The 19952-nt window shown below is 49.0% G+C and overlaps 1 protein-coding gene across 2 annotated transcripts in view; it reads right to left on the bottom strand.

Annotated features, from left to right (window-relative positions):
- ralgapa2 (Ral GTPase activating protein catalytic subunit alpha 2) overlaps nt 1-19952 on the bottom strand; it is a 75367-nt gene that overhangs the window by 14128 nt on the left and 41287 nt on the right. Inside the window, exons 21-32 of one of the 2 annotated variants that reach the window (XM_056591253.1) lie at nt 19514-19711; nt 17060-17253; nt 16698-16796; nt 16003-16158; nt 9918-10046; nt 9027-9143; nt 8516-8574; nt 8303-8411; nt 6223-6333; nt 4093-4161; nt 3526-3663; nt 107-290 (exon numbers count right to left, since the gene is read on the bottom strand). In XM_056591253.1, coding sequence (XP_056447228.1) covers nt 107-290; nt 3526-3663; nt 4093-4161; nt 6223-6333; nt 8303-8411; nt 8516-8574; nt 9027-9143; nt 9918-10046; nt 16003-16158; nt 16698-16796; nt 17060-17253; nt 19514-19711 — 1563 coding nt within the window. The remainder of the gene's footprint in view (nt 1-106; nt 291-3525; nt 3664-4092; nt 4162-6222; nt 6334-8302; nt 8412-8515; nt 8575-9026; nt 9144-9917; nt 10047-16002; nt 16159-16697; nt 16797-17059; nt 17254-19513; nt 19712-19952) is intronic. The other variant, XM_056591254.1, reaches the window with a different exon arrangement.

Here is a 19952-nt window from a genome sequence, read left to right as displayed (position 1 = left end):
TTGCGGACGTGCTGGGGCTAAGTCTCTACCAAACACAGTCAGCCAGCCAGCCAGCCAGCAAGCCAGTCAGTGCGTGGATGGTTGGGTGGGTGGGCGGGCCTCTTACCCTCAGCCACGGTGAGCAGGCTGCCGAAGTCGGCGGTGTTGTTGTGGGCGTGCGGCGGCTCGGTGCTCTTCACCTGGCCCAGCACCAGGAAGGGCTCGTAGTCGGTGGAGAGGTCCGACAGGCTGAGCAGGTAGTGGCTCTGCTGCGTGTGCAGGTTGGACCCCGACACACAGCAGTGCAGCACCTGACGAGACACAATGGACGAGAGACAACGGAGCGGTTGTTCGGGTGACAACGAAAAACAAACACAACAACAAAAAGCGCCGACAGACTCGGAGCGCGCCGCGCGGCAGACGAAGGTCGAGAGATCCGGTATAGCGGCGGTGTCGGCGCCGGCTTATGTGGGCGCCGTGCCACGGGAACACGCCAATTAAATCCTTTCAGCGTCTTTGCGTGGCGCACACCTGTTTGCACGGTGCCCAGGGAACACGATCAACAGTCCTCCCACGCGGGCATGGCTGACACTGCACGCACGTAGGCGGGGAGGGGATATGAATGCCACTGATAAGATTGGGCCGTCTTTGAAATGATGTATATCGCACTGACGCCATATCTCACAAGAAACAACAACAGAAAACAGGGAGAATATGCAGTCCATGACATCCTAAGACAGTGCACTACGGCGCGAAGGGGGGGGGGGGACAGAGAGACAGAAAGAGACACACAGAGAGAAAGAGAGTCACACACAGACAGAGAGACACAAAGAGAAAGAGTGACAAACAGAGACACACAGAGACAGAGAGAGACACAGACAGAGAGAGACAGAGACAGAGACAGAGACAGAGCGAGAGAGAGAGATGGAGAGAGAGAGAGAGAGGGAGAGGCTCTTCATTGCTGCTAATCCATTTCTCCTGTGATGTGCAAGCGTATCGATCTGCATAACAGATGGCGCCGTGTCCGTTGGCCGGGCCAGATAAGGCGCACTGGGCCAGTTGATTACAGCCATCGGACAGGTTTACACTGTTTGATTTAATTAAGACTTTATCGTTGTTCTTAGTTCCACCACATGCCTGCTCCGCCACACAAACACACACACGAACAGAGTAACACAAACAGACACACACCTATATAAATGGCAATCTGTTCAGGGGCTGAGAAGTATCCCCTGCGTATACGTGCGTATGTGTGTGTGTGTGTGTGTGTGTGTGTGTGTGTGTGTGTGTGTGTGTGTGTGTGTGTGTGTGTGTGTGTGTGTGTGTGTGTGTGTGTGTGTGTGTGTGTGTGGCAAGGTGCTTAAGATGGGGTTTGCGTGAAAGCCTGCATATGCCACGGCCTCTCTCATTGAGGAGACCAACTTAGTGGAAGCCATGCAAAATAATCCCATTCAAGACAGACACGTTAATTTGGCTGACATACACACACACAAACACACACACTGACACAGACAGACACACACACACACACACACACAGACGACGGCTGGGCATGTGCAACAGTATTGTATTGTGCGGGGCAATGCAGACAGTATGTGGATGAATTCTTCCATGGGAGCTGCCGACTGCATTTGGGGAGGGATTAGAAGGTTGATACTGAAAAGAGCCGAGCCAAACAGCTGTCGCAGCAAAGCTCCCGAAGAGCCGGCTCTGAGGAGAGCTGGAGGGAGGGTGAGAGAGGGAGAGAGAGAAAGAAAGAACGAAAGAAAGAGAGATGTAGAGATAGAGAGAGAGAGAGAGAGAGAGAGAGGCTATAGTCAAGGCTGTGCTTGACAACTAAGTGGCTACACCTCACATAGCAACAGTTCCTGGAAGGTAATACACAGTGGAACAAACATGCTGTAGTTAAAGGGGGCACATGTGTAAAGATGGATGTGCTGAGGCACACACATCAAATATTAAAGAGCAAAGCAAATTAAGTCACACACACACACACACCCGCCAGCATGCTATTTTTCACAGGCATGCATGCGTGTACACAAGCGAGCAAACGCACACACACACACACACACACACACACACACACACACACACACACACACACACACACACACACACACACACACACACACACACACACACACACACACACACACACACACACACACAAAGGGCATAGGGGATGCAGCTGGTTGCTGTGGCAGGCGAGTGGAGCAGATGGAGAAGCTTGAGTGGAACTCCAGCGAACCAATAGGGTCCAAAGCAATCTTGGCATTTTACAGCAAGCTGCCTCATGCTGTTATAGTCAGTAAACACACATAAAACACACACACACACACACACCCGCGCACACACACAAAAACAAAAGCTCACATAAGCACACGATCCCACACATAGATCAACAAGCATGGATACATTCACAAAATTGTCAAGAAATGTTGGATGTTAGGAATCCCCCGCAATCTCACAATCGTGAGATGAGAAAGAGATTGCTGCTACTTTGGCCTTTTAATTTCTAAAAAAGAAGAGAATAAATCAATGCGCGAAAATATATCTTGAAAGAAAAATTAACAGAAAAGCTGAAAGCACATTAGAATTAGCATGATCAAATCAAACACCCACTGGTCCCTGCCACATTCAGGCATAGCGAAGGCCATTGCCAACAGCGACTAGCCTACACATGTGGACACGGTTGATACTCCGCTGCGCGCTTTCTACCCGGATGACACTTCCACACCTCCTCACCCCTTGCATAATATATTATTTCCAATTAAAACCAGAGGGGTCAAGTCTATTGTATGCGCCATTGGACAACTAATCACGCTAATAGTGCTTTCTTTTTTTTCCTTTCCCCTCTTTCCCATTTTCCATAGCAGCTGCAGTTGCTCCCATATTAAGACATATTCAATTCAAATCTCCGGGACAAGCATTTATAGCCTCTGCTTATCAAGTCGACAAAGGACTCTGTTTGAATAATTTGACCATTTCTTATCGGGGGGGGTGACATCCCCAACAAAGGTCCGCCGTTGACCGCATCTGCCCGGGCAGGCGCCGGCGCATAATGGCTCATTCATCTCCAGAGCGATCCTCCTCGCGGCCGGGGCCGTAAAGCAAGACGTTAAAAGGAAGTGACAGCGCAAACGCCAGGGGAAAGCGGGAGGGGATTCAATAAGCAAACGCACACAACAACACACCGCAACACAACAAGCTAATAAACATCAGCGGTAGATGTGTGGCGGCGGCGGCGTCTTCTAAAGAGAATGCAGGACACGGAGCTAGCCCGGGCCGCTAGCGACAGGCTAGTGTTTGCCTTTGGAATGATCCATGGCTCGGGGTGGGGGGGGGGGGGGGGGGGGGGGGGCTGGAGCATGACACTAAACTGTGATGTATTCATTGGGGTCACCACGTCTGTGGGTTGGGCAGGGGGACCAATTTTTCTGATGAGCTCTTATGGGCTTCTTTTTTTTGGTGGGGGGGGGGGAGACGTTGGCTTTGGGGTCAAAGTTGAGGCGGTGGTTCAACGTCGGACGGCCCCACCCTACCCACCCTGTAGATGTAGTCGAGCAGCGGGGCCTTGTGGGAGGCAGGGTCGTCCAGCACGGGCATGGTGATGGCCTCCAGCAGCAGGCCCAGGGGCACGGCCATGCACCAGTCCAACAGGCACAGCAGCAGGGACACCATCAGCTGGGGAGAGGGCGGAGGAAGGAGGAAGGACACCCCGGTCAGGTTGTGGTGGTCGGGGCGTGAGACGACGCGATACGGGGGTGGAGGGCAACAAACTCCCAAATAAGAAGAGGCATTTGTGCTATAAGTGGGAAAAGGTATAATATACTTATTCTACATAAAAAGGATGCACTTGACAGGATAAGACGTCTGGTTGAATAAACAGGAATGGAGATAGACTAACTCAGTGAAAGCCAACCCAGGAGAGACACACATAAAGAGACACGGGAACGAGTCACAATGAGCGCCGGTGCAAGTGAGCAAAGGCTCGCCATAAATTGAGCCACTCTGGCGGAGAAATTCCTCCGCAAATGCACCGCCGCACCTTGAAAGAGCAAGGTCCCTTAGATCTCAGCCATTTCACGCTCCCTTCCAGTCCCCACAATGTACCTTTTTGTCCGCCTCCACCACAGAGTGCTCCGCGCTCGGCAACAGAAAGGCTATTGTGGCCACAAAGATCTGTGTGCAGGGGGGGGGGGGGGGGGGGGGGGAACAAAAGCGAGAGGGAGAAAGATACGTACATGATCACACACTGGGATTCTTGAGGTGAAGCAGCGCTACCTGTGTGTGTGAGCCTGTGTGTTTTTTAGGGTGGCTACATTGAAATGGAAAAGAAGCGGAATGACATGCTTGAACAATTGAATACGTGGAGTATTTTGGAGAATTTGTATTATTAAAAGGCCATCCATTTGATGTTTCTGTATCAAGTGTGAAGGTGCTATATACAAAGGTATACTGTTGGTATGCAAGTGTGGATAAGTTGGTAGGATAAAGCAGTGTTTGTGTGTGACTATGTGCACACACATACCCCATGCATAAACTTACACCCACACACCCACACCCACACAAACACCATGGGCGGGATATTGTTTAAAAGTAAGCAGTGGTGGATGTTCATGCAGCCTCTCCGTGGACTCAGAACAATGTTTTGAGATCATTACGTTTGTTGATGCCGCGTGTTGCTGTCATTTTGTTCTCTCAACTGCTACGACCGGCACTTTAGGCTGGAACAGCCTCCCATTAGCCTATGATTGTTGATGCCATCGCTGGACTTAAGGGTGGCTGAGGCTGGGATGGTCGGACTGCCTTTTAGACTGCTTGTTAGTCCAATTTAGTTCCTTAAAAACGTTGCAGGGAATTTCAGCTCTTGTCTGTGTTGTTATTGCCGAGATAAACGTTGCATTTCCAAAAAGACCACCAAAACTTCGTTAACCAGGGAACTCTGAGACCAGGAGAACTAAGTGTGATTCTTCTTGCATTTACAGGAAATGTTGATTATTAGGTGAGTGCTGCATGCAGGGCTCAACTATTGTCCTTCATAAGTGTTATTCTTTCTTTCTTTCTTTATTATTCTCTCTCACACACACACACACACACACACACACACACACACACACACACACACACACACACACACACACACACACACACACACACACACACACACACACACACACACACACACACACACACACACAATACATTTGACCTTTCAGATTCTTCAGTTCAATTCATTTTACTTTTCTGCATTCTTAGCAATGCTTTGCACTTTTCATTCAGCTGTCACTTTATTTGTTTCCAACCATTTACATTTCTTAAATGGTGTGTGCACTGTGCATGTATACATTGTTTACTTAATTTAGAGACTTTTGACTTTTGTTCAAATCCCTTCACTTGTTTTAAGCCATTAAACTTTCTTTATGACTTAATCTATGTGAATTTATTAAAAAATATTTTCAACCTCACTTTGTACTACAGCACTCACCGTATTTTCTGCAGGAAATGCATTTTTTAGTTATATTTTGTATTTTATGTTGATAATTGGAGCTCTTAGCGCCTGGGCTGCCTGGTTGTCCATCCTTCTTAGCTGCTGTTTGTTTATGAACGGCTCCAGAGGAGGAACAGCGGAGCATCAATTCGTTTTAGGGAAGGGAGGAGGGTCAGTAAGGTACATAATGGAGTCGTCATTTATGTATCTGGAATAATGAAGATAGTTGGAAAGTAAATTCTATTCCGTTTTCCTATTTCCAGCAGGTGTGTCCAGGGGAGAGTGTAACACTAACTGATGAAATGGAAATGTTGCCTGTATTTTTAAATCATCCTGTCAAATAAATATGTTTGTTTACCATCAACACGGGAGTCAAAGATCACGTTCCACTAAACACAAAGCGAGCAACCAAGAGATTGTCTCTTTAACACAGAGTCTTTTGTGAAAAAACTACAAAAAATGTGAAGAGACAAAAGCATCAAGCCCAAAAGGCAGGTTTCTACCGTTCAGCATGTTGAATTTCTGAAGCTAGACTCAGGTGTGCTGCCCAAATTCTTGATAAAATTGAAAACATGTGGACCTATTACTATGAAGAACCTCTAAAAGTTTCAATGGCTTGGGAGAAATTTCTCATCTTCCTTACAATGTGCCCATTACAGGCTGATTGGAATTCAAGTGCGTGTGTGCGTGCGTGCGTGCGGGTGAGCGTGCGTGTGTGCATGCGTGTGTGTGCGTGTGTGTGCGTGTCCTACCTCAATGATCTTTTTTGGAAGACTGGGCTCCAGCCTCTGGAGGTGTTTCCAGTGGGAAATCAGGAGTTGAAACACGTCACACGCAACCTGGGCCACTGCCTTGTTCCCAAACTGTGTACACAGAGACGAGGGGGCGATGGACACAGCACTAGGCAGTTAACTCACTAGAAGTCTTATGCATGTACTTACTATACACGACAATATTAACAGCCTGCAGAATAATCTACTTCAGATGGCCGTAGAGAATATTAATACATTCTCTACGGCCATCTGAAGTAGATTATTTTCCACCACTTTTATTCAGTGTGCATCTAGCGTTTTGTACCGTTTGTTGACGTTTTGCCCCCGAAATAATTGCCGTTCCCAGTAGAAAATTGGAAATGATAAAATAATAAAATCCAGGTCAACGTAGTAGGGCTGCAGTTCATAACAAAAAAAACAGGTATTTAACATTACCCCCACTTGTGGTCCTATTGTATGTCGCTGTGTCACGAAGGAAAAAGGGACAAATAAAAAATAAATGACAGGGCGTCACAGCAGGCGTCACAATGAAAGGGAAGTTTCCCAACATATTGCCTGCAACAAAAGTTGCGCGAGCCCCTTTCTCCCGGATTGCGTTGCCTCTCACTGTGCAGATAATCAGCATAATTTCTTTACCACTTCAGACACGGCCTCATTCCAACTGGACTGATTTGCGGGGGGACTTCAGTTGTTGACAATTTTCGGTCAAATGTGGATTTCTTCAGTGATTTAAAAGGAGAAAAAAAAAATCTTTTGCGGAGAAATAGAATTTCCCATTTCTTCCAATTGAATGCCTCTCAACATGTAACAAGGACAGACAATGCGGGGAGTGCAGAAATGGCCAAACACAAAAAAGGGGCCCTGAGAGTTCAGCACCTGCTTTTCGAAAAGAGAGACTCGCGGCGGTGCTCTCCCCTTGTAGCCCCCCCCCCACCCCTCCCTCACCCCCACCCCGTCTCCTCTCCCCCCACCCTCCTCACCCCAAACCCCTCTATTTTGGGGCTGGCTGAGTCTGTGTGTCAAGTTGTGCAGGGGAGTGATTACTGCTCCATTAGATGGGGGGGATTTGCGATTGGTGGCTTGGTTCGATTGGGAGGAGGGGCGTTGGGTGTGTGTCTGTGTGTGTGTGTGTGTGTGTGTGTGTGTGTGTGTGTGTGTGTGTGTGTCTGTGTGTCTGTGTGTCTGTGTGTCTGTGTGTCTGTGTGTCTGTGTGTCTGTGTGTCTGTGTGTCTGTGTGTGTGTGTGTGAGGGGGGGGGGGGGGGGGGAGGGGATGGACAGGAAACCAGGAGATGCTGGTGCTGCCACTGCTTAAAATGGTCCGTACGGACCGAGAGAGTGAGTGGCTGTGGGAATTACAGCACCAACCCAAAACCTCTCTCGCAAAAAAAATACTAAAACACACAGCAGCTTCCTCCAGGTCTCTGCATCCCTTCACTCGGTGAAGGGGGGAGAAAAATAGTCGGAAAAAGACAAAGAGAAACAACCACCCCTTCTTGTTCCATGATCACCCCTCATCACACTCTACCTCGGGGTGGCCTCACAGGCGCTGAAATTGGGCTTCCTGTTTTGTGTCATTTTGTCCCGCCGGCTTTATACGTTGTTGTCATGTGCTCTGATTGCTTCTTTATACGTTGTTGTCATGTGCTCTGATTGCTGCTTCATACGTTGGTGTCATGTGCTCTGATTGCTGCTTTATACGTTGTTGTCATGTGCTCTGATTGCTTCTTTATACGTTGTTGTCATGTGCTCTGATTGCTGCTTTATACGTTGTTGTCATGTGCTCTGATTGCTGCTTTATACGTTGTTGTCATGTGCTCTGATTGCTTTGGCGGCTTTATGCCGTCTTGAGGTTTCAGATCATGGGACTTGCACGTGATCAATAACAACAACGAGGAGGAAGGAGAAACCTAACTTCAATAAAGAATAAATTGTATTAATTGACATACAACAAACTACAATGCAATCTCAACGAGTGGGGGAAGGTGGTGGCTGTGGGTGGGTGGGGGGGGGGGGCTGGATCTAGTTAGAAGTGGCATGTGCCCGGGCCGCAGAGCTGACCTTCAGTGTCACCCCCAACACGTTGATGGCGTCCTTCACGTGATGGTGGATGTTCTTCTGCATCAGCTCCTCACACACCCACAGGCCCAGGCTGCACACCGCTATGCACCTGGTGGGGGATGGGGAGGACACCGCAGGTCATTACACCTGACAGGACAAGCAGACCACAACCCTCAGATGGAGAGCGGGGGGAGGGGACGCAGCGCCTCGTACCTGGCTCCTTCCGAGGGCTCGGTGCGGGCCTCCTTCAGCAGGATGTTCACCAGGTAGTCCTGGAGAGAGAGAAAGCGACGCACACATTTAGGCCCAATCCCATTTCTACACCTTACCCCTCCCCCCTTGTTTTGAAGGGGGAAGGGGGGAGGGGGGAGGGGGGAGGGGGAAGGGGAAGGGGTAGAAATGGGATTGGGCCTTAATCAACTTCCCCTTCGTGTAGAATCCTGTAATATCCTGATCTAGGGCAGCTGGTAGTATTTGGAGTAAATTGTTTGGCACATTGAACAACATGTATTTTAGAATATTAATTATACCTCCGTTTATGTTTTCCCCCCCTTTAATTCACCATCTTTTTTTTTTTTTTAACTGCACTAATGGATATTGACTCGTGTCCACCATCGACTAGAATTTCGTTTGTTTGAAACAACAGCGACCACATAGGAGCCAGGCCGCGTACGGTGCGTCTGGCCGGCGTGCGGCGGTGGAAGGTGGCGGGGGCGCGCGTCACCTTGATGTCCTCGTGGCCCGCGGCGACGTGCTCGGTCTGCAGCAGTGGAATCCCCCGGTAGAGGTTGGGGAAGCAGACCAGAGAGCCCAGCAGCATCTGAGCCTCGGCTCGGGGAGCCTGGCAGGCGAGCGCGGAAAACAACAACAACATCATCATTAACGGACTAATGCTGCCCTAAACTAACAGCAGCCCGGTTCCTGGAACACGCAGCATAAATAACAGGAGCTCACCGGGCATGGGGAGGGAGGGGGGGGGGGGGGAATTATCCATCCGTAGGGAACATGGATGGGTTTATTTTGTTACACATTTATTGTTTACTTGTAATTCTCTAATAAAATAGGTTGGATGTTAAAGTGAAATGATGGGACTCCCGAGTGTTGTTTTGAATGGATCTCTGTGAACATGGAATACACCAAAAGGTTCTACCTCTTTGCCCTTGCCGAAGGTTAGGCAGGGTTAATGTGTGTACATTTGCAAAGCATAGAGCATTAGTACCAAGGAAGTGGACAGCAGGAGCAGGGTGCTATAGAGCACACCATAGATGAGCCATGATCCCTTTCTCAACGCCCCACATGTGGAGATACGATACATACCTATTGTATGTAGGTCGTATGACCTACATACAATAGGTCATACGAGTCCACAGTGGAGAGTGAGAAAGCAAACCTCAAGTGTGTTAGTAGCCCTTAGGTGAGATTCAGTATACCTCAGGTAAGAGTTAGCATACCTCAGGGGAGAGTCAATAGACCTCATGGGAGAGTCAGTATATCTCAGGTGGGAGTCAGTATACCTCAACTGAGTCAGTAAACCTCAACTGAGCGTCAGCATATCTCAGGTGAGTGTCAGTGTATCCCAGGTGAGTGTCATGACATCCCAGTTGCGTCAGTATACCTCAGGTGAGTCAGTGTTCAGGACCCTTGCGGCTGCTGTGATGAAGTCTCCCACCAACATGGAAAAGCCGGGGAGGCCCAGGAAGAAGAACCGCGGGGAGCAGGACCGGATCATGGTGTTGAGGATGTCCTGCAGGTCAAAGTCACACACACACACACTCATTTTACACACACACATACATACAATAAGCTCTGTAAGAAAAACATTGGATCCCAACAGAAGGTGATTCTCTGAATAAGAACAGGACTACGTGGTCTTGTTTTATGTGGTAGCACATGAGACTAGGACCACCACTTTAGGTTTCCAGTTGAGTAAGAACAATGAGTTATATACTGCCATCGGAAAAAAAAGCAGCAAAGCCATCGACATCATTGCAGCCCCCCACAGAATTAAATACATCCTCTTTTGAACGTGCTCGCAGAGTAAAGGCATTTAACAGTCCATTTTTCCCTGAAAGAAAGGGGAAAGCCGTCAGAATGAGAGCGACAAAGGGAGAGCGAGAGAGATGCAGCAGAGGTATTGTCCACTACAAAGGATGGGTGCAAAGAAGACCGACCTTTTGAGACACACACACACACACACCCACAAACACAAACACACACACCTGTAATTAAAGCCAGGTAGAGGGCATTGTCCTGTCGAGATACAGACGGCTTTAGTGGCAGATGGGTTCTTTTTCTCCCCCACTTCTGACATATGCTGTACTGCAGAGGTATCGCGCTGTACAAACACTGCCTCACTTCAACGTATGTGGACACGCAACCCCCCCCCCCCCCCCCCCCCCCACACACACACACCACAAGCGCTTTCCCCACTGACCCTGCGTTGCATTTTTTCCCCCTTTTCGAAAAAACATTAAAAAGGAGGAACAACAAACCAAGAAAATTTAACGTGCGGTTGATCTCGGAGCCCTGGGGAACATATGAGAGCGGTGGGACGGTGTGAGAACGCCCCAGAGGAACCAGGACCTGAGGCAGGGCAGCGGCCCTCATATCAGGGGGACGTGCGTGTGCATGCTTTTGTGTACCAAAGGCCCGCCCTGGCTGCGCCTGAAACACCTGCCTCCTTCCAGGGCCATAAACGCGTGTAAATCGCACAGTTCAAACATCCCCCTCCACCGCGCCTCGCGCAGGGCGCCCGGGGGGGGGGGGGGGCACCTTAGCAAACAGCAGACACGCTTGTGCCCGCCACAGTACTGTACACCCCCCTCGCTCCCTCCCTCCCTCCCCGCAACACCACCCCCCCCCCTCCCCTCTCCCTAACCTGTGGCATTTATCACCTCAAATGAAGCCTTGGTAAACACCGAGCGCCCCAGAACAAAGGAGGAGCAGAGTAAACACACGGGGGCCATAAGTAGGGAGTCAAAACACCGAGCGCCCTGACACACGGCAAACATTGTCAGAGAGGGAGGGGGAGAAAGGGAGAGAGAGAGAGAGAGAGATGAGGGAGAGAGAGGAGGGATAGGAGGGAGAGAGAGGAGGGAGAGAGACGAGGGAGAGAGGGAGAGGAGGGAGAAAGAGTACGAGTGGTGGGCTCGCGGGCCCATTTCGCCCTCGTTTCTCTGGTAATTAACCTCCGAGGCATATTGCGGCGAGCAGTTGGAGGTAATTAACATGCAACAAACTGGTCGCCTGATTGCCTGAAATGAGCGTTTTCGAGGAAGCCGGCGACGCAGAGTACAAAGTGTTTCCAATTGCCTACGAAAGTGGCAAGGGACAATGTCTGTAAGGTGCGTGAGTAGGAGGGTTGTGTGCGTTTGTGTGTTTGTCTGTGTTCGTAAAAGTGGGAATTTGGGCCCCGCCGTGTGGTCTTGTGTTGGCAGTAGGAACAGTCACCTCCTTAACAAAAGGTGCATTAACGCGCCTCTGAAAGGGCCGCCCCTGACCTTTTCATTTGGCGCACACGCACACACACACACACACACACACACACACACACACACACACACACACACACACACACACACACACACACACACACACACACACACACACACACACACACCCTGGGGGTCCCAAGGTTCACTCTGGTCCATAAAGTGTACACATGTTTCCGGGCCCCTCAACGGTGGCCCTCGCATTGTGGCACACCGGGCTCAATTCCTGGTTCCCTTGGGGATTACGGACCTTTTATCAGAGAAGGTTTGGGGGTTTCCGCGGTGCACCTGTACAGTTATGCGAGGAGACGTTTAATCATCAACCCAGGAGTGGAAGTCAAGGGAAGGGGTTGGGCAATTTCTCTAACTGTTGTATACAATTACCACGGTGTCCATGTCAATACCGTCTCAAATCATGCATCTACTCGTTTTATTTTTTTCACACAATTTCTCCAACTGCCATTGATCAGGGGTCGGGCCTACCATCTGCTGCTGACAGGCTAGAGGAGTTGATCTGACGTCAGCCAATCAGTGAGCTTTGCGTGAGCATGAGGCCCGAGCCAATGATAGTGACAGCGCTCAAATGGCAGTAGGTGCTACCCTCATGAGGGAGCTAGTTTAAAAACAGAGGATGCACCTAAAATGCTTTTTTACATTTTTTGTCAGAAATAAAAGGCATTTTGACTAATGACCTTCAGCATACATTCATTTGTTGACTTTGAATTTGGGGTAGGCAATTTACTTTGGAAGCATTTTTGACATTTCAGGAGGATTTTTCTTGTTTATGACACCGATCAATAAATCAAATGCCCTGGTTCAATGATCTGCCATCTGTGGCTGTCGCAGACCTGTAATAAGGCCCTAAATGATTACCTAGCTTACCTGTCTGTCTACCTACCCGCCCGCACACTTTATGAAGCGGGTAAGAAGCAGGGAAGAAGCAGGGAAGATGTGTGAATGAGTTAGGTAAAATGAGCAAAAACTATATTGGCAAAACATGAAATATGATGTTGTTGCTTCCCGAGCTGGCTGGCAACGTGGCTCCATCTCTCGGTGAAACAGCTTGTTATTACGCTGTTTGAAGCAACCGATAGACAGATAAAATGCTGATTTCATAATTCCTTTCGGCTTCATGGCCTTGCCTAGCCTTCTTAGACAAAGTTATGAATAGCGAGCTTATCAAGGTCATAATGTATCGCGAGTAAACCAGGCTCCAAGTAGCCTTATCCTGGATGTGTTAATGGGTTTATTATGCATGAACCAAGAATGGAGGAAAATAGCGATTTGCAGACGATTGTTACCACCCTGTGGCAGAAGAGAGCAAAGCAGCTCATAACAAATAGGAAACAGAGGTTTTGAGATGTGCGGTCACTTAATTATACAGGTAGCTCTTTTTGACAGTTCAACCCTAAACCACAATGTTTCGAGGAGAGGTTTTAATGGTTTTAAAAATGGATAGTGCCAAAACCAAGTCCATGCTGAACCGCACCAACCCTAAGCTTAATGGCAAGGAGGAGGAGGTGGACAAAGGTGCTACTGTTCCCACCTGTTCAATAATGTACTCCATTGGAAAAGGGGGTATGTTTAGTGTGGAGCCAGGAGAGCAGCTTTTTGAGACATGTATTTAACCACTCTGGGTTTAACCAAGGGTATCCACTTGGCAAAATGTAATCACTGCAATCTGACTGCAATCAAAGAGTCGAAAATGGTTCCTTTCTTAAGGAAAGGTAGCAGTTTATTTTTCCTTCTTCACACACACACACACACACACACACACACACACACACACACACACACACACACACACACACACACACACACACACACACACACACACACACACACACACACACACACACACACACACACACACGATTTTTCAGGCGATGTTTGGAAATTCCTCGAATGCACAAGGAAGGCAGTATCAAGTTCATACAAAGCAGTACCTGATTGCTTGCATGTTGTTTATTTGCAGATATGGCATTAGGTTTACATACACCCGCGTCTTTGACGCTACATTCATTGGCAAATAATCATGCCTCCGCCTATAGAACTGCAAAAGGCTCAAGGTATTGTGTAAATTGCTGTTTTCCTTCCATTGTTGTTTCAAAATCGAGTCGGGGTAGGTTGGTGGCCCACATACTGTGTTGCTGGCAAGCGACAAGGCTAGTCAGTCCCATTAGATAGGTTACTGCCATTGTGCCGCGGCCTAGCGGAGCTTGCGGTGGCCAGAGGCGCGGGCGGACAGCCGGGTCAACAGCCCTGACCTTGGCACTCTGTCGGTTTGCAGCCCCTCCAGGGTGACTGCTGTCTACCCTGTGAGCGCGCTCACGTGTGCCTGCATGGGGGGGGGGGGGGAGGGGGGGGCGGGGGGGGAGTCCCTCCATTGTGGCCGGCAGTGCGCATCGCCAGAGGGTAACCTTAGTAACGACGGACGGACAGAGGGATAAAAAAAAAATATAGATATAGAAATGAAAAACTAAACGTGATACGGCAGTTCCGTCTGTACAGTAGCAAAAAGGATGAATGAAATATGTAAAAGAGTTATTCATGGTGCCATTATTGTTATTATCTTATTAAGCATCTTACAATCATCCAATCATCCAATTCAAGCATAAGGTGGGCGTCGTTCCCTAGTGGCCGGCAGCTAAAGAGGAAAATAGAGGAGGAGAGGAAAGTGGTGGGATGGAGTAGAAAGAGAGAGTCTGATGGACTGGAAAATGGACGTGTTTTGGGAGTGTGTGCATGTGTGTGTGGCAGGAAAGAAGAAAGAGGAGGAGGGAGGGAGGAAGAAGGGGGGGGGGGGGGCAGAGAGGAAGGGGGTGGAGGGGGAGGATGGGGGGGTGAGTAAGAGGCACTTTCTTATGTTAAGCAGGCGTGCGGCTGTCCTCCATTGTGCTGCGTGAGGACCCTTTTCTCCGGCCAATTTGAGCACGCTTCGGTGGCCAGCCCTGCACCGGGCCCCCCCTTGCATTATCCAGAGCCACAACAAAAGCTGGAGAATGCTGCCTTGTCCCTCAGTGTGTGTGTGTGTGTGTGTGTGTGTGTGTGTCCCTCCCCAACCCCCCACGACCCACACAATCATTGCTCCACTCTATACTGCGTTCCCCAACCCTCCTGCTCAGCCGCCCACCGCCCCAAAAAATAATACCTACCCGCCTCCGCTCCTTCACACACACACACACACACACACACACACACACACACACACACACACACACACACACACACACACACACACACACACACACACACACACACACACACACACACAAAGGGCCACTCGGGGGCCCCTGGCCCAACGTGTGCGCCTGACGGAGCGCGACAGACATCAATCCTTAATTAATCACGTATACGCGGCGGGGGCTCCAAACATTATTTAACGACACGGAAAACATTCTAATAAGCTTGTCGCGCCGCCAAGACGCAATGGAAACCCGGGCCGCGAGGGGTGACCGCGCAAAACACACGCATACACACACACACACACACACACGCACACACACACAGATACGCAGATCCAAAACAAAGGAATTTAATCACAGACACCCTTCCGCATCCCCCCCAGACCCCCCAACCCACCCCACCCCACGCTTTTATCCCCATCACCCTTTGTTTTGGGGGGCTCAATCGCCTCCCGCCAGGCCCTGGGCTGGTAGGGATGGAGCCGGGCCAGGTTTAAACAGAGACCCAGGGTGTGGCTTCAGCCCGGGAGGGAAGGAGAGGAACCGCCGTGGGGCCAAGACAACACAAAACAGGACTGCTCGCCAGTCAGTCAGTCAGTCAGTCAGTCAGTCAGTCACGGCGAGTGTACAGCATTAACCAGCTGACGGGGAAACCCCTTTGACCCCCGCCCCCCCCCACTCTTCCCATTGTCCGCATCTGTCCTCAAGATGACCCCGACTAGGTGGTGAACGGAGGGAAGATATAACAGGGTGGGGCCGTGGGGTTTGGGTTCAACTGACCCCAGCAGTGGGAAGGGGGAAGTGGCCAGGTATAGTGGCAGCATCTCTCTATAGCGGCCGAGATCAAATCAGGCATTTCTACTATGCTGCAGAACTATCTAAAAACGGGGGCTGAATGCCTTGCATGTCAGGTAGCTTGGGCTGTTGCGCCATCTACTGCGGGTGATGAGGAACACAGACAAAGAACGGAATAAAAATACAATGGCAGAAAGACTGAAAATCTGGCGACCCCTGCTGGCCGTACCTGGTCGTCGCTGGTGAAGCCCCGGTGCATCACGTGGTAGAGGTGAACCAGGAAGTCGCTGTTGGGGAGGACGTCCTGATGCTTGGTCATCATCTCACAGATGAGCTTGTAGGCCTGGAGCTTGCCTGCTTTGTACTCTGCTGGCAACGTGGTGGCCTGCCAAGGACACGTCACACACACACACGCACACACACACAGAGACAGCGATACAGAGACAGAGAGACAGAGAGAGACAGAGAAACACAGACAGAGACACAGAGAGAGAGAGAGAAAGAGAGATACTAGCATGAGCATCTAGGGGTGATCCATGCTTTGTGTATGTGTCTTTAATCTTGTTTTTCCCTATCCTGCTGCAGGGAAGGAACTGAACATAAATGTCAGTCTCTGAACTCACTCCAAATGAAAAGGATGTTAAGTTTTATGGTATCTTCCACAATAATAATAATAATAATGTTTAATTTGGCGTCAATTACAAACACTTCGGTGTAATTAACCTTATATTACGACAGGTAATAGAAACACAAGGTAAAATATAAATGTGAAGTTTTTGCAAATGCCAGGCGATTTAGATCTCCATTATTCAAAAAACACCATTGTTTTTTCACTTTATTCACCACCAATAGCAATTTGAATGAAATACATTTCTGCACATTTTACTGCTGGGTGCGTGTCTGGGGTGAAGGAGGTGTGGTTACCCTGAAGAGCCAGGAGGCCAGCATCCTCAGTGGGGGAATGAAGGGCGGCCGGGGGGGCGAGGACTGGTTGTCCACGCTGATGCCCAGGTTGTCCCTGATCTGAGGAGACACATGTGCACTCAGCTACAGCCCATCAACACACTGCAACACTTTGCACTTTGACCCACAGCATGGAGACAAATGTCCATGCAGCGACTCAAAGGGCCATTCAGATTCAGAATTTCGGCTTTGGTCCGTGTGACGTAAACGTCAGCAGCGGCCCATTGCGAACGACCTCGCGCAGCCCAAATGTGCAACTGCCCGGACAATACACAGGGCAGATGCTCCGTGTCTACAAAATTGTTGAGTAATTGATAAGTTACCTTATCCAGCTTGTGCCAGATCTCGTAGAGGTAGCAGAAGACCTTGGCGTGTATCTTGGGACAGCGGATGTTGTTCACGTCGCCCATGATACCCAGAATCCTTCGCCAGAGCACAAAGGCCGAGTCGGCGTGCCAACCGGTCAGGCTGCCGCCGGCGATGATGCTGACGTCGTCCGCAAGGCACTCGCTGCTGTCTGCACGGCCCCAGCACAGGAAGTCAGGAGGAACTGATTACTGAGGAGGCTTATGGCAATGCGTAGAATATTAATGCCCTGAGTGGGAGTTTGAAAATGCTACATTCATTGCAATCAAGTGGTGCACATCACTGCTTAGGTAGAGGAAAAATAAGAAGGCTATATTTGGTTACTGTGATAGCATGTTTGTGATTGGTGCGATTGGGTGTCTCTTTCCATAAAACGTATAGCTAGATGAACCGATTATAACCTACTCACCCAACAGCCCCATTGTTTAGACAGGTTACTGTAAGCATGTATTTATTTTCTTCTTCGATTGTTCTTGAGGTTGAGGCCTCAAGTGTGTGATGCATTGAAATAAAATAAAATACTAAATTAAACAACCTGTTGCACAATTGCATCCAAGCAATTTGTCAACATTTCAATGGGATCAGAGTGGGATGGGAGGGTGGGACACAACTAAGTCATCCATGTTTCTCATAGCTTTATGGAAAACGGTTCAGGTGACATGTAACACATGTAACATCAAGATGAACACAGGATGACAACACGAGGTTAACAGCCGACAGCGCCACCGAGTGGACAGTAGCAGGAATATGATTATGTCTAAAATTTTATGATGAGGAATTGATATTTTGTAGATTTATATTTGTAGGATATTTTTCAGGTTGTGATTGTAAAGGTAGATGGACATGTGTTAATTGTATAAATTGCATTAAGTATACCTGTTTACATGTATTGAGTGTATAAATCATTGGGGTTACAAGTAGAGTGACCCGGTGTCTAGATCTTATGTAAAGTAGACTTATTCATCCGGTGTCTTATCTATCTATGTAAATATATAGCAGTGGTCCCCATCATGAGGTATATATAGACTATGTATAGTAGACTGGACTCAGGGTGTGGTCCAGACCATGAGGTATATATAGACTATGTATAGTAGACTGGACTCAGGGTGTGTTCTCCATCATGAGGTATATATAGACTATGTATAGTAGACTGGACTCAGGGTGTGTTCTCCATCATGAGGTATATATAGACTATGTATAGTAGACTGGACTCAGGGTGTGGTCCAGATCATGAGGTATATATAGACTATGTATAGTAGACTGGACTCAGGGTGTGTACACCATCATGAGGTGTATATAGACTATGTAAAGTAGACTGGACTCAGGGCGTGGTCCAGATCATGAGGTAGATATAAAGGGCGTATTCACACCTGCCTTGTTTGGTTCGAACGAAAAAAAACAAAAATCGCTGGTGCAGACCTTTTGGGCTGGTGTGAAATACAAACCATCAAACTATGGTGCGGACCAAGCAGTCGGACGGAGACCCAGCCTGAGAGGTGGTCTTGGTTCGCTTCCAGACGAATCCTGGCGCGGTTCGCTTGAGATGTGAAAGCGACCGCACCTCGGTCCGATCCAGTTCTAAAAATCATGCGACGCTTTCGACGTAACAGGCACCCACTCAGCCGCACGCATTATTGGAATCATTGTTTGATTAACTATAACTCCCAGATTAGCAGCACATTGTCGGGACCGTCGGGAGCAGAGGAGACGGAACGTCAATTGGATATTTGGGTCTGATATCCAATAGACATACCGTCTCCTCTTTGTTGAGCCATGACTCATTTTCAGCTGACGGTCCAACAAATGCACGTAAAAGGTATGCTGGAAAACACTAAAAATGCCGATGGATTTTACACATTCAGCACTAGGATGAGGGAGAAGGTGTTTGACCGGTCCACAGATCAATGTATATCACGCTGGATGATTGGTTACTTTCACCGGCGCTTTCCCCCCCCTTTCTTTTATTCAACGCTTTACCCCACCCCAGACCTTTTTGTCCAATGATTGAACGATCTTTGCACGCATGTGGGTTTGTTGTCAAATTCTGGGACCGTTGCGAAAATTGCAATGCCAAAAGGAACCGCACCAAACCAAAAAATAAACATTGTATTTTGGTCCGGACCGAAGGGAGCAAACTAAAAAGGTCTTTCCTGGTGTGAATGCGCCCATAGACTATGTAAAGTAGACTCGACTCAGGGTGTGGTCCAGATCATGAGGTATATGTAGACTATATAAAGTAGACTGGACTCAGGGTGTGGTCCAGATCATGAGGTATATATAGACTATATAAAGTAGACTGGACTCAGGGCCTGGTCCAGATCATGAGGTATATATAGACTATGTAAAGTAGACTGGACTCAGGGCGTGGTCCAGATCATGAGGTATATGTAGACTATATAAAGTAGACTGACTCAGAGAGTTCTCCAGGTGGCAGTACTGCGAACACTCGGTGTGCACGAGCAGGGCCGGCGAGGACGGAGGGTTGGGGTGTTGGTTCCGGTGCTGATGGTGGTGGTGGTGGTGGAGGTTGGGATGATGATAGTTGTGAGTGAGATAAAGGTTGTGCTGGGAGAGGGGCGCAGGGCGAGCGAGGAGGGGACAATCAGAACCTAAAACAAACAACAACAACAACAACAAATGGACAGGGTGGGAGGGGAGGGGAGAGGGTTGGGAGTAGAGGGAGACAGAGGGAGCGTGAGGAGTTCAGTAATGATTAGTCTTGGATTTGACCCAGACAATACACTGTGTACAAGGGAGGCGGGGAACATCTAATCCGTCAAGGGAGGTTGGGCGAGAGAGAGGGGGGGGGGGGGTAGGGTGGAGGGGAGGGGCTCGGGTAGAGAGATCATC

Source organism: Gadus chalcogrammus, chromosome 5 (genome assembly GCF_026213295.1).
Source record: "Gadus chalcogrammus isolate NIFS_2021 chromosome 5, NIFS_Gcha_1.0, whole genome shotgun sequence".
Taxonomy (NCBI): domain Eukaryota; kingdom Metazoa; phylum Chordata; class Actinopteri; order Gadiformes; family Gadidae; genus Gadus; species Gadus chalcogrammus.
This window is presented reverse-complemented; position numbering and strand designations above follow the sequence as displayed.